Source organism: Bos javanicus, chromosome 7 (genome assembly GCF_032452875.1).
Source record: "Bos javanicus breed banteng chromosome 7, ARS-OSU_banteng_1.0, whole genome shotgun sequence".
Lineage (NCBI taxonomy): Eukaryota > Metazoa > Chordata > Mammalia > Artiodactyla > Bovidae > Bos > Bos javanicus.
In genome coordinates this window covers 34,086,068-34,112,506 of record NC_083874.1, presented here as the reverse complement: position 1 = coordinate 34,112,506, position 26,439 = coordinate 34,086,068, and the positions used below count along the sequence as shown (strand labels likewise).

At 39.6% G+C, this 26,439-nt stretch overlaps 1 protein-coding gene across 4 annotated transcripts in view; it reads left to right on the top strand.

Moving 5' to 3' along the window:
- TNFAIP8 (TNF alpha induced protein 8) overlaps positions 1–11,126 on the top strand; it is a 144,682-nt gene extending 133,556 nt beyond the window's left edge. For all 4 annotated transcript variants that reach the window (XM_061422998.1, XM_061422999.1, XM_061423000.1 and 1 more), the window contains one exon: positions 9,426–11,126. In XM_061422998.1, the coding sequence (XP_061278982.1) occupies positions 9,426–9,991 (566 nt within the window). In that variant the 3' untranslated portion in view covers positions 9,992–11,126. The remainder of the gene's footprint in view (positions 1–9,425) is intronic.
- Positions 11,127–26,439: the final 15,313 nt, after the last annotated feature.

Sequence of the window (26,439 nt, the reverse complement as noted above, 5' to 3'; positions counted from 1 at the left end):
TAAGGAACCCACCAGCCAATGCAGGAGATATAAGAGACCCAGGTTCAATTGCTGGGTTGGGAAGATCCCCCAGAAAAGGAAATGACAACCCACTCCAGTATTCTTGCCTGGAGAATCCTACAGACAGCGGAGCCTGGCAGGCTACAGTCCATCAGGTCGCAAAGAGTCAGACACGACCGAGTGACTTGGCACACATACACACAAATATAACTTAAGCCAGACCACCTTGAAAGGATGCCCCCTTAGTAGATGAGAAAACAGACCTGAAGAAAGTAAATTGGAGCCAAGTCGAAAACCCGGGACTCTTGACCTTGATCTTTTGTTTCCATCCATGCTGTTCTTACCTGCCTTTGCGTCTCTGGTTCTCTGGAAAGCTTTGGAAAGTCTGGGGGTGAAGCTGTGACTTTATGGGGTAATCTTGTCTGCTGTGGGTTTTCACTTCGGCTTTATATTTGGCCCATTTTGTTTACATTTTACCCACTATCACACAGCTTTGTGAGGATGTTGATACTGTTTGTCTTTTTTCCTCTCCTCAGGATTTGATTCTGTTCTCCATGGGCCAGTTTTCCCTAGACAAAATATACTTGTGTTACCTATCAGAGTTCTGGTGGTACTGAAATCTACCTGAAAAAAAAAAGAGAGAGAAAGAAATTCCCTGATAAAGAAAAATTTAATATATGTTAGTTTTTTTAATGTCATCATGGAAAAGATTCTATGACTCGTTATTCACTAAAGTATGTGAAGTCTCTATCTTCATACAGTCCATCAGGCATTTTGCATTTCTAAGCATTTTGTATTTCCATATTGAGTCCAGAAGGAGTTGATTGATTTTCACCAAATGTCATTCAGTACTAGAAAGCATCAGAAGGTATTTGAAGTTTAATTTGTTGACTTCTTTAAGCAAACCTGTGGAGAAAACCTCTGTGCCAGGTATTCTGTGAGATCCTCCTTCCTGGTCCGTGTCCGTTTATCTTTGCAGCAACTCCAAGGTGTGGGGATCATTAATCCCATCTTGTAGAAAGAGAAATTGAGTCTCAGTAATATCCCTGTGCCTGTGTGCTCCATCGCTCAGTTGTGCCCAACACTTTGCAATCCCAGGGACTGTAGCCTGCCAGGTTCCTCTGTCCACAGGATTTTCCAGGCAAGAATATCGGTTGGAGTAGGTTGCCATTTCCTCCTCCAGGCGCTTCACTATCCAGGAATTGAACCCACGTCTCCTCTGTCTGCCTGTACTGGCAAGCAGGTTCTCTACCACTGAGCCACCTGGGAAGCCCGTGGTATCCCTAAGCACTATGGCTTCATGGAACCGAGAGCTACAGAATATTGGACTTTTATTAGTACACTCTTCCAGGACCCTGGAAAAATTAGTTGCCATAGGAAACGTGTATGAGTTCTCTCTAAACAATAATGTGTACTGCAGTTTTGTTTTTACTTCACATGGTTTTTAGGGAAAAATTCTATTCTGTGTTAAAGGGGATATTTTTAAGAAGATCAACTCGTGACTCATAAAAAATACAAAATGGACATGGCAAAGATATTGCTTAACTCGTTCATTAATGAGGAATTAGTAAGCTCTGATGATCGTTTCAAAGCGATTGCTTCATGCCACACAGGCAGACAAGAAAATGAGGAAGCAATTGCACCTCGAGTAGACAGAATTTATCTGTGTCTCTGTGGCCAGGAGCCAACTGCAGTAGTACCAGACTTGCTTAAGAGCTGTGAATCAACTATGTGCAGAACAAGGAAAGGAATCTGCAAGGGGGTGCTTTACAACTTCCAGGACTCCATGAAAAGCCATCCAGTGATTTATTTTTTTTCTTTTGCCCCCCTTTAAAGTCACTGTCTTCCCTGACATTTGTCTTCTTTAATATGTTGCCTTTTAAAATGAGCATGTGCTTTTCTAAAGGTGGAAGGAGACACAGAGTGAATGACTTAGCTTGTCCCTGTGATGAGGCACACCACTGGTTTTCAAGCACGTGGGGTCAGCAAAATGTATGCTCCCCCAAATTTGCATTCAACATCAGGTTAAGAACCTTAGATGTATTGATTTTCCCAAGAGTATGTTCTTTTGTGTTAGGGTCTCCATCTGTGTGACCTGAAGGTGATAAGGGATTAAGGTTCCTGGCACTTGTCTTTTATTTCTGGATAAGATGGCCTCTGCTTGCTGCCATGGTCATTGCTTTTGGCCCTTCCAGGGTCAGCCCCTTTCACAGTCTGAATCTCTACTGGTTCTGCTGGCTGTGGCCCTCTCCCCATCCCTCACTCTCTTTTTCTTTCTTTCTTTTGTTGTTTCTTCTCTACCCTGTTGAATTTTCCACCCTGGCATGTTTGTGTGGAGGCTGGGCTCCACAATTCCTTTCTTTCCTCCTAGAGCGCTATCAAATCCTGATATAGGGGGTCAACTCTTAGCCATTTGACTTCTTGTGAAATGTTTACTGTTGGTTATGGCCACTTGTATATCCCCAAAGCAGTCTTTTTACTAAGCCCTATTTAGATTTGGAGTAATTCACAGTTATCCAAGTAGCTGATAAATGCACGCATCCACCCCCCCCCCCCCACCCCGCGAAGGGGGTCAGCGGCATGTGCAAGAGAGCTAAGGTTTTACACATTAGTTTAAAGAACTTCTGTTAACAGACCACAGCAGCCAGACATGCTGTCCAAATTGTTTTCTTTTCCATCCTTCCTAATACTGGGCCCACTGGATCACATTTTAACTAGGCAAGAATTAGTAATGACATATACATGCATCTGTAGTCACCATTTCAAAGTTCCAAGTATAACAAATTTCATGGGTAAAGAAATTATGTGTTTGCAGGTGAGGTTATAAAGAAAGTGACTTGAGTACTTCACTATATTAGCAGTGTCTTAATTGGGATAATGTTATGTGTATGTGTGTGTGTGTTCAGTCACTTCAGTCATGTCTGAATCTTTGCGACCTTGTGGACCACAGCCCACCAGGCTCCTCAGTCTGTGGGATTCTCCAGGCAAGAATACTGGAGTGGGTTGCCATGCCCTCCTCCAGAGGATTTTCCAACCCAGGGATTAAACCTGCATCTCTTGTGTCTCATGCATTGCAGATGGAATCTTTACCACTGAGCCACCTGGGAAGCCAATGTTATGGGTTTTGTTGTTGTTGTTCAGTCACTCAGTCATGTCCGACTTTTGGTGACACCCATGGACTGTAGCATCCTAGGCTTCCCTGTCCTTCACCATCTCCCAGAGCTTGCTCAAACTCATGTCCATTGAATTGCTGATGCCATCCAACCATCCCATCTTCTATCATGTCCTTCTCCTCTTGCCTTCAATCTTTCCCAGCATCAGGGTTTTTTATAATGAGTTGGCTCTTTGCATCAGGTGGTCAAAGAATTGGCGCTTTAGCTTCAGAATCAGGCCTTCCAATGAATATTCAGGACTGATTTCCTTTAGGATTGACTGGTTTGATCTCTTTGCAGTCCAAGGGACTCTCGAGAGTCTTCTCCAACACCACAGTTCAAAAGCATCAATTCTTGGTGCTCAGCCTTCTTTATGGTCCAACTCTCACATACATACATGACTACTGGAAAAACCAAGTTTTGACTAGATGGACCTTTGTTGGCAAAGTAATGTCTCTGCTTTTTAATATGCTGTCTAGGTTTGTCATAGCTTTTCTTCCAAGGAGCAAGCATCTTTTAATTTCATGGCTGCAGTCACCATATGCAGTGATTTTGGAGCCCAAGAAAATAAAGTCTGTCACTGTTTCCATTGTTTTCCCATCTATTTGCCATGAAGTGATGGAACTGGATGCCATGATCTTAGTTTTTTGAATGTTATGGGTAACTTTTGTTAATTTCAGAAAACTATAGTTTTTCATTCATTAGTGTCATGAAAAGGTTTGTTTTTTTCCCCCCCCTTCTGAGCACTTTTTTTTTCTTGTATAAAGGTGTCATTATAGTTTTGACACCATTATTTATCTCCAAATTTATAATTGTTGATACTAAAACCAGTATTCCCTAAAAATCAGTTTGTCTTACAACAAACATTGCCAAAATAGACTATTTGATTAAGCTAAGAAAGGAGATGTAAAGACATAGAGGAGAGGCAGTGAGATAAGCAGATGTCGAATAGCAGTCATACCTATTTCTGTAAACTATCTTAAATAGTTTTGATGTCATGGTAATCCTATATATATATATATATATATATATAAAGCATAATTTCTCATTAGTCAACAACATACATGTGTATTCTCAAACACAAGTAAATCAGTACTTCCAACACTTTCTTCTTTGAGAACATTTACTCATACATCTCAGTTGCTTCCTGGGCCTACCTTGGTTATATGTTTCATCACAGATCCAGACAGAGTGAAAGGTGGGTGTATGTTTAATCTTCCACTGTAGCTCAAGACAGAACCAGTGCACCCTGCTTTTACACTAAATATTTGTATTATTGTCCTTTGAGGTTTTCTCATTGTACATAATAAGTCTTTCCTCTTTATTCTTTTATGTTTACATTTTTTAAAAATTATAGTTAATCTGCAAAGTTATATTAGCTTCACATGTACAGTAGAGTGATATATATTCAATTATATACTTTCAGATTATTTTCCATTATAGATTGTTATGAGACAGTGAAAATAGTTCTCGGTGCTATACAGTAGGTAGCACATATATATTAGGGGCTTCCCAGGTGGCACAGTGGTGAAGAATCCACCTGCCAATGCAGGAGATGCAGGAAACATGAGTTCAATCCCTGGGTTTGGAAGATCCCCCAGAGTAGAAAATAGCAACCCACTCCAGTATTCTTGCCATGAAAAATTCCATGGACAGACTAACCTGGCAGGCTGCAGTCCACAAGGTCGCAAAAAGTCAGCCATGACTGAGTGACTGAGCCCATTCACACATGTATGTGTTTATCTCATACTCCTAATTTATTCTCTCCCTCATCCTCTCTGGTAGCCATAAGTTTATTTTCTATGATTGTGAGTCTATTTCTGTTTTGTAAATAAGTTCATTTATATAATTTTTTTAGTCTCCACACATATGAATGATATCATATCACTTAGTATGATAATCTCTAGGTCCATCCATGTTGATGCAAATGGTAATATTTCTTTCTTTTTTATGGTTGAATAATATTCCATTGCGTATATGTACCACATCTTCTTTATCCATTCATCTGTTAATGGATACTTAAGTTGCTAAATCTTGCTCTTCAAAAGAACTGGTTGATGACAATAAGAGAAACCACAGTCTGAGGTGCACTTCAAAAGAAGAAAACCACATATTTAACTAGGTAAAGAAGATGTCTATTTCTCTAGCTTTTACAACAAAGCACCCACATATGTATTTAGGGCTCTCATTTTTCATGTCAGCATGTGTTCATGGAGAAGTGTTTAAATATAGTGAAGAGAGAGGGGCAGTTAACTTCTGCTTCTGTCAGGAGTGTCAGGTACCAGGTACCCTCGTGGGCCTAGAGGGACGACACAGTGAATAATATATACAACTTCTGCTCTCAGAGTGCGTAGATTCTAGTCAAATAAGACAGACAATGAAAACGTAAGCAAATGATGAGGATTTCAGGAACAAGGAAGTATGATGGTTAGCAGAGAATTTAAGTGAAGCATCGTTTTCAGATTTACATTAAAACCCTGGCTGCTGTGTGGGGAGAGATTGGGTAGGGGCTTGGAATGGGGCTGTGGTCCATGGAGATAGAGGGAAGTGAATAGAATTTAGAGAATTGGAGGAAGGTAGAAAGAACTTGGCACTGGACTAGCTAAGGGAGGGGATGATATGGTGAACAACTCTCAGGTCTCTGACTTGAGCACATGGATAGAAGGGATGCTGTTAATTAAGATAGTAAAGAGTGGAGGAGTAGCAATCTGGGGACAGGAAGGAATCAAGGATTCAGTTTTGGACATGGTACATTTGAGATGCCTGCACAATAGCTAAGGAAAAGAAAAACCTTGAGTGTGTTTGCAAAATGAGTCTGGAAAGGAGGTCAGGGCTGAGTTGCAACAGTAGGAATCATTGGCCTGTGGGTGATATCTGAAGCCATGGAAGGGGATGAGATCACTCAGGGACGAGGATTGTGAAGGAGAAAAATGTGGTCCAGGACTAGCTGTGAGATACACCAGACATTTCATCAATCTAGTGGAGGATGTAGCACTGACAAACAAGCCTAAGCAGGAGTGGCTAAAGGCAGTTAATTTGCAAGGAAAAAAAGCAATCATATTTCATGATCACAGACCACACAATCCTGGCCAGCAACTCTCAGCCACAACTCCCAGCTGGCCCTGAAGAGGCCTTCACTAATGGAAAGAAATGTACTGCATGTATGTCTTCCCCACGGAGCAGGGAGCAACAGCTTCATCCTCATTTTCAAAGATGACTGTATTGGATATAATCCAGAGGGTAAAATGCAAGTGTGAAGCTGCTGCTGTATTTCTGGAGCAGGGTTTGAAGTTCCTCTGAAACGAATGTGAAACCTCAGAGATCAACTTCTCTGTCCTGGTTCAGATTTGGTTCTCAGTAAATGAGGAACGATCTTGCTTCATGGGCAGCAGCCTTTCTCTTGCAAGAAGTTAAATGTGCTACACCAGAGAGTTATTATTGTCTTTATTTGCAATTAAATGGGACATTTAGGTTTAATTTTTGAAAGTAGCCTACTAGAGGTACAAACTTGCAAGTCCAGCCTTAGAAAGAGGAGCACAGGAGAGTCTTTTGAACTCTCTTTCTGGTTTGGGTTATTTCAGAATGTACTGTATTGCCATTTCATAGGCATTGCAGTAAATTCCTGATGGGATGTTTGTAGACTGTGCCACATTCTAATCAATTAAAAACAGAATAACCTTTAAAATTTATATAAAATAAATTGCTGAAATCCTAATTAGTTACTGTGTATCTGAAAATTTGGGAGTATCCCTTCTTATATAGTGTATGGGCTTCCCTGGTAACTCAGACAGTAAAGAATCTTCCTGTAATGCAGGAGATCCAGATTTGATTCCTGGGTCAGGAAGATCCCCTGGAGAAGGGAATGGCAACCTATTCCAGTATTCTTGCCTGGAGAATCCCATGGACAAAGGAGCCTGGCAGGGTACAGTCATGGGGTCGCAAAGAGAAACAGAATAGCCTTTCAACTTTATATAAAATAAATTCCTGAAATCCTAGTGTGTCTGAAAATTTGGGGATATCCCTTCCTATATAAATCAGGTTTATTATTTATAGAGGTCTGTGTCTTAAGTTCAGTCATGGAAGATGGTCCCTGGTCTTATTAATTTGATAATACTAACTACATGAATGAACTACGTTCATTTTGACATAAATTCTTTAGTGTGAGACCATGCACTCTTGCAAACCATTGAAAAGTAGGAATAAATAGTGAACTACTACTTAAATGAGCAAAGTATTAAAAAGCCTGAAAACTTTCAACAAGTTGGCTATTTCTCATGCTTTTTCACTTTCCATTTCTTTCTCAAAATCTATTTCAGTTCTTCTGCAGTTTCAGTTCATGTTTCACAAGTTTAAATATCGACATTTGTGAAAGGACCATCTCTAGTTCAATCAAGATGTTCTTTCAGGGTGTATGGACATGTAAAGTTCTGAGTGACATCCTGGTAATTAGGTAATTCACAGCTACTTGCACTGTATACCATGAGCTACCTTGGCCCTGATTTCAAATCTGACATGGCAGTTCCACATCGAGGGAGTTACTTTCTTATAGACCTTCCCAGCCTGGACTTGGAAGTAGCTACCTTTTTGTTTTCTGATGTTGCTAACATGTTCAAGCTAGAAATAATTTCCTAATTATTTCTAATAACATCATTGATGCCCTGACTCATTCCTGCATATCTGTATTTTTAAGCTTTTCATCTTTCATTGCTGAGTGACTGCTTCCCAACACTCAGGCACCTCGGAGAAGAGGGAGGGAGCACGGTGGTCATGGAGCAGCATGCACAAAGTGGGGACAATTCTGGAGAGGAGAAAAACTAAACTTGGTTTGGGGAATAAACATTTATTGAGCATATTCACTGACTGGCTATGAATAGGGAGCATCACAGTGTCTTATTAATACTTAATACATACAACTCTGCTTGTATGTTTAATCTCTGTCCAGTTAAGTTATGATAATTCCAGAAGTGAACTCTAAGGATCTGCTTTCTCAAAATGTGTTCTTCATGTGGCACATTTCATTAGCTCATACTGAAGGATTATTTCCTGAAATCATATAAAAATGTAAAGGGCACAGTGGCCATTCATTAGATATAGCAAGTGACAATGAGTTCTCCAGAGAATATTTCTTTCCAACACTCCTCTCTGGAGAGTTGACACTCAGTGTGGTTAGGATGATCAAACTGGTAGGTGCTGACCAGTGGCTCAGGAAATTTGACTTTTTGCAGATTTTGGACTACAGAACAAGGTTTTCTTTTTGATTAGCTTCCAAATCAAATTTATCAATTTATTCAGTATCTTAGCTCTGTCACCTTTTTCCTTTTACTTTTAAATGGATTTTGTTAAATTGTTCTCGATTACTGTTGCTTGGAGAACAATTGTGGAGTTGACTTTATATTCCTTATGTGATTCTTATAAAATTTAAACTAGGGAAAAATTGCATAAAAACTTACTCCTTGTGAAACATACTATCTTTATGATCAGAGCCCTTTAACTTCTTTTTTAAAAATTTTAACTTTTTAAAAATATTATTGGAGTATAGTTTATTGACAGCATTGTATTAGTTTCTGGTGTACAGCAAAGTGATTGAGTTATACATATACATATATTAATTCTTTTTCAGATTTTTTTCCTGTATGGATTATTACAGAATATTGAGTAGGGTTCCCTGTGCTAGGGTACTTGGTGTGTAAGTCCTTAATTATCTACTTTATATATAGTAATGTGTGTATGATAATCCAAAGTTCCTTATTTATCCTTCTCCCACCCCCTTCTCCTGGAGCCCTTTAACTTCTAAATGAAGTATTGGCTATAAAGCAGAAGGTATAAATAAAATACTTGAATTGCCAAAAAACCTTCAAGATTATGCATGTCTGACTCTGTGCAACCCCGTGGATGGCAGCCCACCAGGCTCCCCCATCCCTGGGATTCTCCAGGCAAGAACACTGGAATGGGTTGCCATTTCTTTCTCCAATGATGCATGAAAGTGAAAAGTGAAAGTGAAATCGCTCAGTCGTGTCTCACTCTTAGCGACCCCGTGGAGTGCAGCCTAGCCACCCATTAATTTCACCAGTGAGAAGAACCTAATTTTGCCCCCCAAATGTAGGAAAATTATTTTAGTTCCTTTCTGAACCAAGAGCTAATGTTAGTAGGTGGGAGGCAAACCATAGAGTGAGAACATCAGAAGGAAAATACTTCTCCAGATGAGATTTTTAATTTGCTCCTCTCTCTGATCTTTACTGAATTTTTATCTCCCCCCTCCCCTTTTGTTTTCAGTGGCTACAGATGTCTTTAATTCCAAAAACCTGGCCGTTCAGGCACAAAAGAAGATCTTGGGCAAAATGGCATCCAAGTCCATCGCAACCACCCTCATCGACGACACAAGCAGTGAAGTGCTAGATGAGCTCTACAGGGTGACCAAGGAGTACACCCAGAACAAAAAGGAGGCAGAGAAAATCATCAAGAACCTCATCAAGACCGTCATCAAGCTGGCCATCCTTTACAGGAATAACCAGTTTAACCAAGACGAGCTGGCACTGATGGAGAAATTTAAGAAGAAAGTTCATCAGCTTGCTATGACGGTGGTCAGTTTCCACCAGGTGGACTTCACCTTTGACCGGAACGTGCTGTCCAAGCTGTTGAATGAGTGCAGAGAGATGCTGCACCAGATCATCCAGCGTCACCTCACCACCAAGTCACATGGACGTGTTAACAACGTCTTTGATCACTTCTCAGATTGTGATTTCTTGGCGGCCTTGTATAATCCCTTTGGAAATTATAAACCCCACTTACAGAAACTGTGTGATGGTATCAACAAAATGTTGGATGAAGAGAACATATGAGCATGTGAGTTGAAGTTGTGACTGCTCATGATTTATTTGAAGACGGAGCTCTGCTGATTTATGAAGGAAAAAACAAGAATGCTTTAAAAGATTACACATATTTCAGAAAGACTGCCCAATTCAGTTGTCAGACATTAATGGTAATGTTTTATGAGGCTTGTTTTATTTGAAGAAAAATGTATTGCCAAATATTCTGGTTAAAAGCTTCCCAACAGTTAACAGATCCTGGGAAAGATGTATGGTTGCATGATGCAAATACAGAGTTATTTAGAGAAAGATACGTGTGGCTCCAAACCTCAAGACACCTTTTTTTAGGGCAGTTGTGTTGGTGACACATTGGATATTTCTAACGTGTACAGAGTTGTGTATTTTGGTTCACCTTTATTCCTTACTATGTACGTGTACCTCTTTTAAAAAGCCAAGAACCCTCTCTTACTGTCATTTCTCCTTTGAAACAACTCCATTTTCAGGTTTACCTTTTGTTAAAGATTCTCTTGTTAAAGACTTTCTAATTGACATTCAAAAATTCCATCTTAATTAAGAATTAAGACATTCAAGTATTAAGACAGTCAAATTGAACCCTCAGAAAAATAGAAAACTGCTTCTCTGAAATCACTATTCTAGAAATAAATTGTATTTGACATTATGAATAATTTAGTCTAATGTAAGACTATGCTTCCGGAATTGAGTCCTGTTTCTTAGTAGCAACAGTAATACTTCCTCAAACATGAAAATTCCCCAAAATGACATGCCATTTGCCTTGAAATGCTTGCTGAGGGCTTAACTTGTATGTCATCTTGAAAATGTGCTGATGGAATCTCCATTTTTCATATCTAGTTTAAATGTAAGAAAAAAAGAAAATGTAGGTCATTCCTGATATTGGGTCTATAAAAAGTAAGAATGATAAAACAATCTATACTTTAGTGATGAGCCCATCAGAATAATTTAATTTAGGAGGAGGAGAGGCAGAAGGGAAGAACGAATCTTGCTACAAGAACATGAGAATGAATGCATTTCAATGTTTAGTAAGGTTTGATAGGTAAATAAAGTGTTACTTTTTTATTTAACTGATAAGATTTTGCTGTTTTGTTATTTGCTGTTTTGATGAGTAAACCAAAGAATATTTGCATTCCAAGCAGTTTGTGTGTTGTTTATATATAATTTTATATGTATGAATGATAAAGTAAGCATTTGCTTATTTTGTGAAAAAGAAACCTGCTGGCTAACTCTATCTCCTAGGAAATAACAGACTTGGTCACCAGCACTAAATATTTGCATTGTCACTATGTCTGTGATTTAGTGTTCTCCTTTGCCTTGAATTTGCCTTCCTCCCAGAATATTTATGTTAAAATAATAGCTTACCAGCAAAGGTCCTACAACTAAAATTTGCTATAGGCTAAAGGAGATCAGCCCTGGGATTTCTTTGGAAGGAATGATGCTAAAGCTGAAACTCCAGTACTTTGGCCACCTCATGCGAAGTGTTGACTCATTGGAAAAGACTCTGATGCTGGGAGGGATTGGGGGCAGGAGGAGAAGGGGACGACAGAGGATGAGATGGCTGGATGGCATCACTGACTCGATGGACATGAGTCTGAGTGAACTCCAGGAGTTGGTGATGGACAGGGAGGCCTGGCGTGCTGCGATTCATGGGGTCGCAAAGAGTCGGACATGACTGAGCGACTGATCTGATCTGATTTGAAAGAAAGTGGTAGCTTTCTCTGGGACCCTCATGTGCTTATCTGAGTCAAGCAACAGAGGAAAACAGTCTCTCCCTATTTGATGTTAAATCCTGACACCAAAATTTGAACTGAAATTACCATCCTCCCTTCCCCAGGCCAGTAGGTGACCACTGTAAGTTATAGCAATAGCATAGTGATTGCAGAATTGGTCCCTCTAGCTTCAGAGACTGCTAAATGGCTTACAGATTTAGTTTGGCAGCCTTTCTTGACCAGCTCTGGGAAAACCAAGAGTGTGTTACATGGAAGCTACTGACCTAGGGCATTCTGTGTTCTCCCGGATTCCCTCAGCAGGGAGAGTGTGGAAAATGAAGTACCCAGGCAATTGGCGGGTGCTTCTTGCTCATCTCTAGCTATAAACAGGACCAAACAGAGAGCGAGAACACCTAGGAGTAAATTTAGATGAGTCTGGACACTTTGGGATCATAAATTTGTACCTTCAGGATAGCAGTCAGATGTGCATGGGGCAGGGGAAGAGCAGCCCTGAATTTCACACAGAAGGAAGGCAGTGAGGAGTATCTTGAAGCAGGGGAACCTGTTTGCTCCCCTGTTTCAGCATCATCTTCTGAGGGAACCCATCTCCTTACCCATCCTGTGCCTGGAAGGCATGACTCAGAAGAATCAGTGTCAGTTTTCATCAGCAAGTTCATTTCTGATGAAACAGAAATGTGCCTGAGTTTATTTGAGGTGGAAAGCTGGAAAGAATACGAATGTGCTTAGGATAGATAATTCTGAGCCAAGTTCATAGTCATTTTAGGGTCTTATGAAAAACTGAATCTTTTTATTACATTTTAGAAAAAAATCATGAATTGTATTATAATTGGTTTTTTAAAATTTCATTCTGATGGCTTCTCTGCAAACTTTATGAGCTAATTTATTAGGTGAGTGATAATGCTACTGTTAACAACTGACACTACAGAGTAGATACTATGTGCCAGGCATAGTAACTCATTCAGTGCCCACCACAACCTTCACTGTTCTACAGATGAGGAAACTAAGGCGAGAGAAACTAGGGAATTTGCCTGAGGTCACGTAGGTCTCGTGTCAAAACCAGTTTATATTAATAAAACCTTATTTTCATTTAATGATGATATAGGGGGGAAAAAAAACAGTCCTAGAAACATCATTAGCTCAGAGAGGAGTGGGCAGTGTCCTTCTGAAATGGATTTTCACATAATGGCATTTTAGAAGGTATTTAAATCATACAGATCTGACCCGTTCTGGGTATGGTTTTATGCAAAGAAATCTTAATGAAGTTTTCAACATGGCTCCTAATTTGGGGGCATTTCATGGTTCAAATTTTTGGTCCCTTCTGGAACTTCAAGGTGCTTCCAATTAACAATAACTTTGAACACTGACTCCTGCAGTATGGTATGCCTCCCCCGCCAGGTGGGCTTTCTGTGGATACTCATGGCACTCTACGTGCCCGCAACCAAGACAAGCAGAGGTTCACCACTGTATTCCCCAGAAGAGGTATGGCATTGATTTAAAACTTCAACATGATTTTCCAGGTTGAGAAACTGGAAACATCGGAGCAAGTAAGCCTAAAAATAGCCTTGTGTTTTTCTGGTTACTATATCTTTCATATAGAACTCAAAATTAGTGAAAAGAAGACCAAATGTTAGGAACTTTAATGGCACAGAAATAATGTTTCTTTTTTTGTCTTATAAACCAGTTCTTTTTTAGATTTTTTTCTCCCACCACATTACTGCTTAAAAAAAATAGAAAATTTAAACTTTCTGGTGGATTCCTCCCCGTTAAAGGACTAAAATCACATTTTTTTTGTGCTCTGTACATATCAATTGGATTCTTACTGAGCATTTTAATTTATCCTTGAGATACTTGATGAGAGCACCTAAGTTGTAATTTAGCATACAGATAAAAAATGTAAGATGAATGTGCCCATCCATATGATGAAGTATTTGCAGTAAAAAGTTAAGTACTATTTAACTGCTAGGAAATTAAAATATCCTAATAAAAGCAAAATTAGAATGTTAATAGTATTTATACTATGTTTACATTTTTATCCAATCTTACATTTCCAAACTGGCATTATCTAAATTAGTTGAACTTTGCAGTGTTCCAAAAAATCACTGGTTTACTTGATCTATTGCATTTGTGGGCATAAAGCTTCTATATTATTTGTTTGGCTCAAAGCAGGTTTTAGTACCCTGTGTTGTTTATGACATACAATTTTATTCTAGCTCAGAAATAATTTTCTTTGCTGTGATTCAATTTTAAGTCTTTATAGAAACCCCCTAATGAATCACTGAGTCACTAACCAGAAAAATGAGTTGACTTTTTGCTTGCAAAACAGGAGAGTAGGAAAATATTTAGAAGCTTATAATCTCATATCACCATCATGGCAAACTGTTGGAAATCCATTTTCTCTTTCACTGAGGTGTCCTGCTGGTTACTTGCATGTGCCCAGAGCCAGAAAGACAGGTTTCTCTCTGGAAATTTCCCAAAATGGAAACATTTTTATATAATATTGATTCATGTCTGTCTAGCCGAAGATGTATTTTCCATCTAGCAAGAATCATCAGCCCCAAGTCATAGGGGTACAAGCTACTCCAAAGACATCCTGTCTGCTGAGCCCTGAAAAAGGATACAGACAAGTCAGCCAGCGTTCACAGTTAAGAGAAAAACATCTGTGCCTCGGAAAATATTCTTAAGTATAGAGCATTGTGCTCTGTGTCCACCAAATTTCCATGCAGTCTTTGTAAGGGTAGCCAGCCAGTGGGTAAGGCCCCTCATCTTCCTTCATGGGTGGCTAAGGAAATTCTTTGCTTTCCCCACCAACAACTGCGTAACTGTATTTTTGCCTCATGGAAATAATTGGCTGATCAGGCACTTGGGGTTTGTTCTTACCACAGGGAAAGAATATTTGATTTTTTAAAGTATGTGTTTTGATTTGCAGAATGATCCAAAACAATATACTTCTTTGTACTTTGGTTTTTCCGTTTAAAAGCTTACAGATGCATGAAGTCATTTGAAACTGCCTGATGTGAGGTATAAACACAAGACAGAGAAGTGAAAACTCTGAGTTTACCTACCTAAATGGTCACCATTATCTGGGATGATTGACATTTTATAAGAAGCTCAGGTTTCATATTCCTGGAAGTGGGCTTTTATCAGCCAACCCTCACCCGTTCTAAGTGACTTGTTAGCTCTCTTCTAAGACCGCTTGTTTTCACTAAAGGGTAAATACTTGCCAAGCAAATTTGCAAATATTTATAAGACATCTAATGTCCTAGAGGAAGACTTGCTGATGATTAGATAAAAGGGCCAGGATTATTGCTGCTCCCCAGTCGTATGGACTTTGTGCTCTCATGACTGAAGAGGCATGTTTTTAACTTGCTAAAATAGTCACTGAACAACGTGAAGTGAAATCCATGAGTAGAAACGTTCCATAGTATTTTCAGACATTATGTGTCCGAGCTTGGCATTTTTTCCTCCTGGGGACTCACTGTAGGGTGGCCAGGGGAGCCCAGCAGTGTCCAGAGGGCATGTCTGGAGCAATTGAAACCAGTGTTCCCAGCTCCTTGTCTGCCAGGGAGCTCTCTTTCCTTATCTTTAAATTTTGGATGAAATCAACTACCTCATAGTTTCATTTTAAGGATAAAATTAAACAAAACACGAAGAGCTTTGAAACCTCCTAAAGACTATTCCTGTGTGAGGTATTGTTTACATAAGCTATGAAAATAAGCCTGGAGCCTAAAACAAAATATACAACTTCTGCAGCCTGAGAGAATTTTATTAAATCCAAGTCCTCTTTAAAAAATGTTTCTTGCTTTCAATTTAGGAAAATTGTTTTGAGTTGAATTATTAATCGTTTGTGACAGTTACTTATGTGTGATCTCTTAGCCAATTAAATTCTGAATGTCTTCAATTATTTTATCATTCTGCTGGTTTTAGTTACCTGGTGCTACCTAACAAGCTACCGCAAAATGTAGTGTTTTAAAACAACAATTGTGTTACGGCTCATGATTCTTTGGGTTAACTGGGCAGTTGTCTTTGATGGGATCTTACATGGTTGCAGTCAGCCAGTCGCTGAGACTGATGTCTTGAGAGATTTGACCGTGCTGCTGGAGTGGCTGAGCCTCTCCTCTTCCTGAGGTCTCTGGTTACTATTACTCAAGATATGCCCTAAGTGCAGGAGCAGAAGTTTCTAGGCCTTCTTAAGGTGGATACCCAGAACAGGCACAGTGTCACTTCTGCTTCATTCTGCTGGTTGAAGCAAGTTGCAGGCTCTGCGTGGGGTCCTCGAGACTGCCATCAGGACTGCAGCTTCTCTAGAAGAAAAGAACTTAGAAATACTATCATACTCACAGTTAAGATTTACTCCAGTGAAAGGGCACAGGTTAAAATCAGCAAAGGAAACAAGAGCATAGAGCAGAGTCCAGGAGAAACCAAGTGCAAGCGTCCGGCTGCGCTTTGCCAGTGGAGTTTTACAGATAACAATGAATTGTCTCAGCACTGGTGTGTGATAACACACACAAAGTGTGGCCAACCAGGGAGCTCACCTGAGCCTTGTCCAAGGTTTTTATTAAGGGTCAGTCTCATAAGCGTGGAATGCCCACGTGATTGACCAGAGTTACTCAGTCTCCCTATCCTCCAGAGGTCAAACTGATACAGATGGGTTCAGAGTCCAAGATGAACAAAAACGTGTTTACCATCAATCACACAGTTAACATGAACTATCTGGTTATGACTTAAGGCACTGGATATACACAGGGACTCTTATCAGACAGAATATGGCAAGGTCTTAGAGATTACCTCCCAGGAGCTAGTCAGAGGTCAGTCCTCTCCTTAAAAAGTACAGAATCTGACCATCCCAAGCCTGCTGAGTTGTTCTTTTATTATGTATGGGCCCAACTCCAATTTAGTCTAGGAAGGACTACACAAGGGCATGGATTCTAGGATGAATGATTGTGAGAGCCATCTTTGAAGAATAGGTACTGTATCATTATTTTCCCCCCATGGCTCCAACAGAGACAACAGAGTATATAGGGAATCTGGATTTCTTCATGGAATAGTTTATTTTAACTGAAACTGAATATATACGTATATATACACTTTAATATAATTATATATATTTATATGTACATAAAATGAAATTATATAACGAAATGGGCTAAAGTTGTTGTCCATGTGAAAATGTGAGTCCCATCTATGCCTGATATATTAATCCTTTCAATTTAAGAAATGATTGAACACCTATTATGTGCCCAATGTCAGGCTGGGATTTGGAACCACAGTAACTCCTGGTTCCTATACCTGAGGAGTTTACTGACTGATGAGGACACTGACAATGTACAAGTAAGTTACCAATTCCAGGGATGAGGGGGAGTCCAAGGCTTTGTTAGCTTCACATAGGCTTTCTGGCTTTAACATTTTCAGTTTCTTGAGTGTTAAATGCATATCTTACAAGTAATAAGCTCAGAGACTTCCCTGGTAGTCCAGAGGTTAAGACTCTCTGCTTCCAATTCAGGGGGCATGGGTTTGATCCCTGGTTGGGGTACTCAGATCCCCAATGCCATGGCATTGCCAAAAAATAAAGTTTAAAAGCAATAAGTTCAAAGCAGTGGCAGATTTCTTTTTCAAAATCAATGGAATGTGTGTGTGTGTATAGCTAAAAGAAAAATGTTTACAGGCCATATTTTTTCGTTCAAAATAAAAATGATTGTAAATAAGTCCCTGGCAAAATATTGATTACAAGCTATACTGAATGGAAGAATCTAAAGGAAAACTAAGAAGCAACATTTTAATTAATGCTTAATTAATTAATTCTTGGAAGTATCTGAGAAATAGCAATAGGAAAGACTTTTTTAACTTTGTTGAGGTATTGTTGATTTAAAATATTGTGCTAATTTCTGCTATACTGAAAAGTCATTCAGTTATACATATATTCTTTTTCATATACTTTTCCACTGTTTTACCCGGGATGTTGAATAAAGTTGTGTTGTATTTTAGATTCCATGTATAAATGATATCATGTGGTATTCATCTTTCTCTTTCTGACTTTGCTTAGTGTGATAATCTCTTAAATCCATCCATGTTGCTGCAAATGACATTATTTCATTCTTTTTATGGCTGAGTACTATTCCATATGTGTGTGTGTGTGTATATATATATATATATACACACAAATACACCACATCTTTATCCATTCATCTGTCTATGGACATTTAGGTTGTTTTCATGTCTTGGCTATTGTAAATAGTGTTAGTATGAACATAGAGAAGGAAAGGATTTTTAAGTCTTTTTTTTTTTTCCTAGAAATAGATTGCAGCCCAACTTGCAAAGTTAGATAAACTCTGGTTTCATATCCTCATCTTCAGTGATGTATATCTATGTCCCTTGAGGCCTCAGGCCAGGACACAGAAGTATATGATTGAACTGACCCAGGGAGGATGACCCTTCCATGTTCCTTTCCAGCCACGCCACTGAACCAGATCTCATGGGTCCTGCCCATCATTTGATTCTGTCTGCTCTCTTATCACTAATCACTACCCTGAGATCCTTGAGTCTGGGAGAAGAAACATTGACAAACAGCACGTGCTCTTACTGGCAAAGGAATGGAGCAGGCCCAAGAACAGCCTGAGGATGAAGCCCTGGGTGGGGTTTAGACGCTGACTGTGTTCCATCACCAGTGGAAGTTTCCTCGTGGCTCTAGACAAGGTAGAGGTCTTTTCCTTTTCACTGGGTTGCATTCAGAGAGTTGGTGTCCGAAGTCCTATTTGGGTAAATCACACTTCCCAGTACATGCTAATGTGACAGAATTTTTTAATTTCTCCTGATTACAAAATATGGTCATTGAAGTTTTAGTTTGTTTTATCTATCCTTTGAAAAGACCCTGATGCTGGGAAAGATTGAGGGCAGGAGAAGGGGACGACAGAGGATGAGATGGTTGGATGGCATCACTGACTCCATGGACATGGGTTTGGGTGCACTCTGGGAGTTGGTGATGGACAGGGAGGCCTGGCGTGCTGCGATTCATGGGGTCACAAAGAGTTGGACACCACTGAGTGACTGAACTGAACTGCTCTATCCTTTGACTAACCACACAACTTCAACCAAGAATAAATACTATGTAAACATGACCGATGGCTGAAAAACCTATCCTTTGTTTTGAACTATGTTCTAAAGTTTGGCTTTTATTCATTAGCAGACCAAGAAGGACAATGGCATCTCTAATATGCATTAAAGTCGAGTTTGCCACGCTCTCCTCTTCCAGACTTTAAAAGCAGCGATCTCACTGATGGTGCATTGGCTCCTGTTCCTTTTAGTGTCAGGGAAAGGGAAGCAGCCATCTTGGAGAGAGGCTCTCACCTCCTGGTCGCTGTCAGTAGAGAATGAATTTGGAATCTGAGACAATCTAAACTTGTCAATCATGTTCCAATGGTGGTATCAATACAGATGTTAACCCTGGGGGCTTACCTTTAATTATACTGTTTGGTTCTCATATTTTTTATAATTAATTTTATTGGAGAGTAGTTGCTCTACAGGTTCCCATAATATTTAAGAAAATCATTCTACACATATGTGAAGAGTATAGTTTTGTGAAAGGAACCTGAAATTCTAAATTGGTATGAAAGTTCAGTTCAGTTCAGTCGCTCAGTCATGTCCAACTCTTTGCAACACCATGAATCGCAGCACGCCAGGCCTCCCTGGCCATCACCAACTCCTGGAGTTCACTCAAACTCATGTCCATCGAGTTGGTGATGCCATCCAGCCATCTCATCCTCTGTCATCCCCTTCTCCTCCTGCCCCCAATCCCTCCCAGCATCAGAGTCTTTTCCAATGAGTCAACTCTTCGCATGAGCTGGCCAAAGTACTGGAGTTTCAGCTTCAGCATCATTCCTTCCAAAGAACACCCAGGGCTGACCTCCTTCAGAATGGACTGGTTGGAAAACTTTTATGCAAATCATACAAGAGGGAAAAACCATGAGTCTGAACACATAGTTGGGCTGCCCTTTTCCCTCACCATTTGAGGGTATTTTCTGTAGATGTGCTTCCGTGTGAGGACTGTATCTTTTCATCTGACAGTGCTTGACACTAAGGTAGGAATTCCAGGGTCACAGCCTTTCCTGAGCGGAGCAGCTTTTGCAAGTATGCATGGGAATAATCTAAACTGGATAGGGTCGAAGACTTTTTTAATTTTTTTGTCTTTTAAGCTTTTCATTTTAAAATAGTTGTAGTCATAAAGCATTGTAAAGATGGTGCAGAGAGTCCTTTGTACCTTGTATACAGCTTGGTCTATGGTGACCTGTTGTATGGGTGTAGTACAATCCCAAAACCAGGAATTGATATTGGTACTAGATAGTGACTTTATTTAGTTTTCACTAAATAAGGTTCATTTTTTCTGATCTGCACTCATGTGTCTGTATGTGTATAGAGTTCTATGTAACTTTATCCCATGTATCTGCTGCTGGTAAGTCGCTTCAGTCGTGTCCGACTCTGTGCAACCCCATAGACAGCAGTGCACCAGGCTCCCCCGTCCCTGGGATTCTCCAGGCAAGAACACTGGAGTGGGTTGCCATTTCCTTCTCCAATGCATGAAAGTGAAAAGTGAAAGTGAAGTCACTCAGTCTTGTCTGACTCTTAGCGACTCCATGGACTGCAGTCTACCAGGCTCCTCTGTCCATGGGATTTTCCAGGTAAGAGTACTGGAGTGGGGTGCCATTGCCTTCTCCAATCCCATGTATAGATTCCTGTAACCACTACCATAATCAAGATACAGAACCACAAAAGAATTCTCCCATGCTACCTGCTCCAACTCATTAGTCTTGCTCTGTACTCATACCTGTTGCCATTCCATTCCCTTCCCATCCCTAATAACCAATCATCTGTTCTCCACCTCGAATTTTATCTCTTTGAGAATGTTATGTTAAACAAAAACAAAACTGTTTGAGACTGACCTCTTTTTCGCTAACATATTGGACCTCTTGCATGTATCAGTAAATCATTCCCTTTATTGCTGAGTAGTATTCCATTATATGGATGTATTAGAGTCTATTAAACCATTCACCCACTGAGTGATTTCTGGGTTGATTTAAGTTTTCATTCATGTCCTTTTGTCTTTATTGTGTTTCATTCTTTCCTCCTCCTTTACTTCCTCCTCCTCCTCCTCTTCTCAGTAAACTTACTGAAATATAACATACATGTGGAAAATTATAAGGGTACAGTGCTATAAATTTCTCACAAAGGGAACACACCTGTTAAGCAGCACTCCGGCTAAGAAAAAGAACATTTTGGGAATTCCCTGGTGGGCCAGTGGTTAAGACTCAGGGCTTTCACTGCCATGGGCCTGGGTTCAATCCCTGGTTGGGGAACTGTGATCCCACAAGCCATGGGATGTACCAGAACAAAACAGAAAAACACAAGTGCTGCCCAGGAGTCCCCACCCAAGGCATCCAGTATTTGACTTCTAGTACTAGATTAGTTTTGCCTGTTTTTGAACTTCATATAAATGGAATCATTCAGTATATACTCTTTCGTATCTGGCTTCTCTTGTAAGATTCATCAAGTATTCTCTTGAACCATCTCTAAGAGTGACTGACTGCCAACTTTAGGAAGCAAATACCAATGTGGATACTCTCCAAGGTATGTCGTAGTTAGATATGGCCTAATGTCAGCTGCCAACCAATAGCAGTTCTGATGTCTAACAAACAACAATGACCAAATAATGGGGTAATGGGATAATGATGAGGATGATGCTGTGACCTACGTAAGTTCTGAAATATGTACTACTGTGTACCAAACTCCTACCCTCTCCTCCTTCTTAGTCCATCTTTTCACGGAAATAAGAGTTACTTTTACGGAGGAATAGTTTTGGTAGGGGGAAGCAGATATTACCAAGAAGCAAGACTAATGAGTTGGAGCAGGGATCATAGCCCTGAGCGGTGGTGAACCATCACCATCAGCTTCGTGGTATCGCAAGAAGGGGCACCCCTAAAGGAAGCGGTCAGTTGCCTGACCTGTGCCTCCAACCCTCTCCCCCACATTTCCTCTCCTTTAACAGAACTGCTGCTGTGGTTATAATTTGAAAACCGTACATGCAAGTAAGGGTGGATCAGGGAAATGTTGATGGAAGTTCTCACAGATGATAAAATTGTTCTTTGCTCCAGAAAAGAGGAAGTGGCACATTGAGGGTTATTTCCGTCAAGATTAGTTCTTGCGGAGACAGAATGGCTATCTCTGAATTTAATCCTTTCCTGTATTCTGGTGAATTTTCTGTTCCTTTTGCAGGTATCATTTATTGATCATCTTGGGAGTCCGTCTTTCCCACACTGGATATGATGCTGTCATGAAGCATTTGCTGGGGCTAACATGCCAGGTTGGCTCAGTGGTAAAGAATCCTCCTACCAGTGCAGGAGACGTGGCTTCGATTCCTGGGTTGGGAAGATCCCTTGGAGCAGGAAATGGCAACCCACTCCAGTATTCTTGCTTGGAAACTCCCATAGAAAGAGAGCCTGATGGGTTATGGTCCGTGGAATCACAAAGAGTTGGACATGACTGAGTGACTGAGCATGCACACATATGCAACATAACACAGCTGTTCTGTACTGTACTTTCTCACTGGGAGGTGTACGATGTTCTCTGTTTTATAGAAGAGGAACTAACACTGAAAAGATAAGAAAATTTCCCAGTGACTCAGTGGTAGGTGGTAGAGCCAGGTCTTGAACCCAGGACCAACACTGAGAGCCCTACTCTCTACACAGCCTGCTACAGAAAATGGGTCGGTGGCTGAGTTGAATTGGGTGTTCAGTGGCAGAATGTTCTGTGATAGGTCAAAGAAAGTTGTTAAAAAATTACCTAAATCATCTCAGTCCTGTCCTTACCTATGTGAGGCTTGATCGTGCACATCCAAATTCAAATGCTGACAATTATTAGAAGTAACAACCAACTTATTATTGAAAGCAAGAAAATTGAGATCCATACTATCATATCCACAAATCAGATAACTGGGTTAAACATGTGGGTGAGGGAACCCACTTGCTGTGTAGGTTACTATTTTTTCCATCTTTTGTTACTTTCGTCTGTTAAGCCAAGATAGTATTTTTTAAATTAGTTCATTTGTTTTCAATTTATTTTGATTGGAGGATAATTATGATATTGTAGTGTTTTTTCGGCCATACATGAACATGAATTGGCCACAGGTATACATGTGTCCCCACTATCCCGAACCACCCCCTACCCCATCCCTCTGGATTGTCCCCGAGCACTGGCTTTGGGTGCCCTGCTTCACTCATTGAATTTGCACTCATCTATTTTATATATGGTAATATAGAAAATAATTGTAATACTTAAATAACTGATGCAAAGCACTTGGGTAAAGAAGAGTGATTAGCACATAGTAAGGGCTTGGTTCTTTTTTTTTAAACCTGAAATTTTAATTTTATTTTTATTTTTAAACTTTACAATATTGTATTGGTTCTGCCATATACCGAAATGAATCTGCCACAGGCATACATGTGTTCCCCATCCTGAACCCTCCTCCCTCCTCCCTCCCCATACCATCCCTCTGGGTCGTCCCAGTGCACCAGCCCCAAGCATCCAGTATCGTGCATCGTATCTGGACTGGCGACTCGATTCATATATGGTATTATACATATTTCAATGCCATTCTCCCAAATCATCCCACCCTCTCCCTCTCCCACAGAGTCCAAAAGACTGTTCTATACATCAGTGTCTCTTTCTTATTAGCTGCCATTGTCGTCATCATCACCATTTCCTGGAAAATGTGGACAAGGATGTGAAAGTGATGGGAGTGGTTTGGAGTGTGACCTGAGGCTGGGTTGCTGGGCTAAGATATCTCTGTAGTTAGTAACTGCCTTGTCTAAGAAGGCAGTTACTGCTAGTTGCCGAATCTTATATTTGAATAAGCTTTCATTATCCAGGCTGTTTGATGCAGAAGGACTCCGATGCACAAAATTTATTTAGGAGAATTGGTTAATCCTTGGGACATTTAAAATGAACAATTTATGTAGATATATTCCTAAGTATTTTATTCTTTTCGTTGCAATGGTGAATGGAATTGTTTCCTTAATTTCTCTTTCTGTTTTCTCATTATTAGTGTATAGGAATGCAAGGGATTTCTGTGTGTTGATTTTATATCCTGTAACTTTACTATAGTCATTGATTAGTTCTAGTAATTTTCTGGTGGAGTCTTTAGGGTTTTCTATGTAGAGGATCATGTCATCTGCAAATAGTGAGAGTTTTACTTCTTCTTTTCCAGTTTGGATTCCTTTTATTTCTTTTTCTGCTCTGATTGCTGTGGCCAAAACTTCCAAAACTATGTTGAATAGTAATGGTGAAAGTGGGCACCCTTGTCTTGTTCCTGACTTTAGAGGAAATGCTTTCAATTTTTCACCATTGAGGATAATGTTTGCTGTGGGTTTGTCATATATAGCTTTTATTATGTTGAGGTATGTTCCTTCTATTCCTGCTTTCTGGAGAGTTTTTATCACAAATGGGTGTTGAATTTTGTCAAAGGCTTTCTCTGCATCTATTGAGATAATCATATGGTTTTTATTTTTCAATTTGTTAATGTGGTGTATTACATTGATTGATTTGCGGATATTGAAGAATCCTTGCATCCCTGGGATAAAGCCCACTTGGTCATGGTGTATGATCTTTTTAATGTGTTGTTGGATTCTGATTGCTAGAATTTTGTTTAGGATTTTTGCATCTATGTTCATCAGTGATATTGGCCTGTAGTTTTCTTTTTTTGTGGCATCTTTGTCAGGTTTTGGTATTAGGGTGATGGTGGCCTCATAGAATGAGTTTGGAAGTTTACCTTCCTCTGCAATTTTCTGGAAGAGTTTGAGCAGGATAGGTGTTAGCTCTTCTCTAAATTTTTGGTAGAATTCAGCTGTGAAGCCGTCTGGACCTGGGCTTTTGTTTGCTGGAAGATTTTTGATTACAGTTTCAATTTCTGTGCTTGTGATGGGTCTGTTAAGGTTTTCTATTTCTTCCTGGTCGAGTTTTGGAAAGTTGTACTTTTCTAAGAATTTGTCCATTTCTTCCTCGTTGTCCATTTTATTGGCATATAATTGTTGATAATAGTCTCTTATGATCCTTTGTATTTCTGTGTTGTCTGTTGTGATCTCTCCATTTTCGTTTCTAATTTTATTGATTTGATTTTTCTCCCTTTGTTTCTTGATGAGTCTGGCTAATGGTTTGTCAATTTTATTTATCCTTTCAAAGAACCAGCTTTTGGCTTTGTTGATTTTTGCTATGGTCTCTTTTGTTTCTTTTGCATTTATTTCTGCTCTAATTTTTAAGATTTCTTTCCTTCTACTAACCCTGGGGTTCTTCATTTCTCCCTTTTCTAGTTGCTTTAGGTGTAGAGTTAGGTTATTTATTTGACTTTTTTCTTGTTTCTTGAGGTGTGCCTGTATTGCTATGAACTTTCCCCTTAGGACTGCTTTTACTGTGTCCCACAGGTTTTGGGTTGTTGTGTTTTCATTTTCATTCGTTTCTATGCAAATTTTGATTTCTTTTTTGATTTCTTCTGTGATTTGTTGGTTATTCAGCAGCGTGTTGTTCAGCCTCCATATGTTGGAATTTTTAATAGTTTTTCTCCTGTAATTGAGATCTAATCTTACTGCATTGTGGTCAGAAAAGATGCTTGGAATGATTTCTATTTTTTTGAATTTACCAAGGCTAGCTTTATGGCCCAGGATGTGATCTATCCTGGAGAAGGTTCCATGTGCGCTTGAGAAAAAGGTGAAATTCATTGTTTTGGGATGAAATGTCCTATAGATATCAATTAGGTCTAACTGGTCTATTGTATCGTTTAAAGTTTGTGTTTCCTTGTTAATTTTCTGTTTAGTTGATCTATCCATAGGTGTGAGTGGGGTATTAAAGTCTCCCACTATTATTGTGTTATTGTTAATTTCTCCTTTCATACTTGTTAGCATTTGTCTTACATACTGCGGTGCTCCTGTGTTGGGTGCATATATATTTATAATTGTTATATCTTCTTCTTGGATTGATCCTTTGATCATTATGTAGTGACCTTCTTTGTCTCTTTTCACAGCCTTTGTTTTAAAGTCTATTTTATCTGATATGAGTATTGCTACTCCTGCTTTCTTTTGGTCCCTATTTGCATGGAAAATCTTTTTCCAGCCCTTCACTTTCAGTCTGTATGTGTCCCCTGTTTTGAGGTGGGTCTCCTGCAGACAACATATGTAGGGGCCTTGTTTTTGTATCCATTCAGCCAGTCTTTGTCTTTTGGTTGGGGCATTCAACCCATTTACGTTTAAGGTAATTACTGATAAGTATGATCCCGTTGCCATTTACTTTATTGTTTTGGGTTCGAATTTATACACCATTTTTGTGTTTCCTGTCTAGAGAATATCCTTTAGTATTTGTTGGAGAGCTGGTTTGGTGGTGCAGAATTCTCTCAGCTTTTGCTTGTCTGAGAAGCTTTTGATTTCTCCTTCATACTTGAATGAAATCCTTGCTGGGTACAATAATCTGGGCTGTAGGTTATTTTCTTTCATCATTTTAAGTATGTCTTGCCATTCCCTCCTGGCTTGAAGAGTTTCTATTGAAAGATCAGCTGTTATCCTTATGGGAATTCCCTTGTGTGTTATTTGTTGTTTTTCCCTTGCTGCTTTTAATATTTGTTCTTTGTGTTTGATCTTTGTTAATTTGATTAATATGTATCTTGGGGTGTTTTGCCTTGGGTTTATCCTG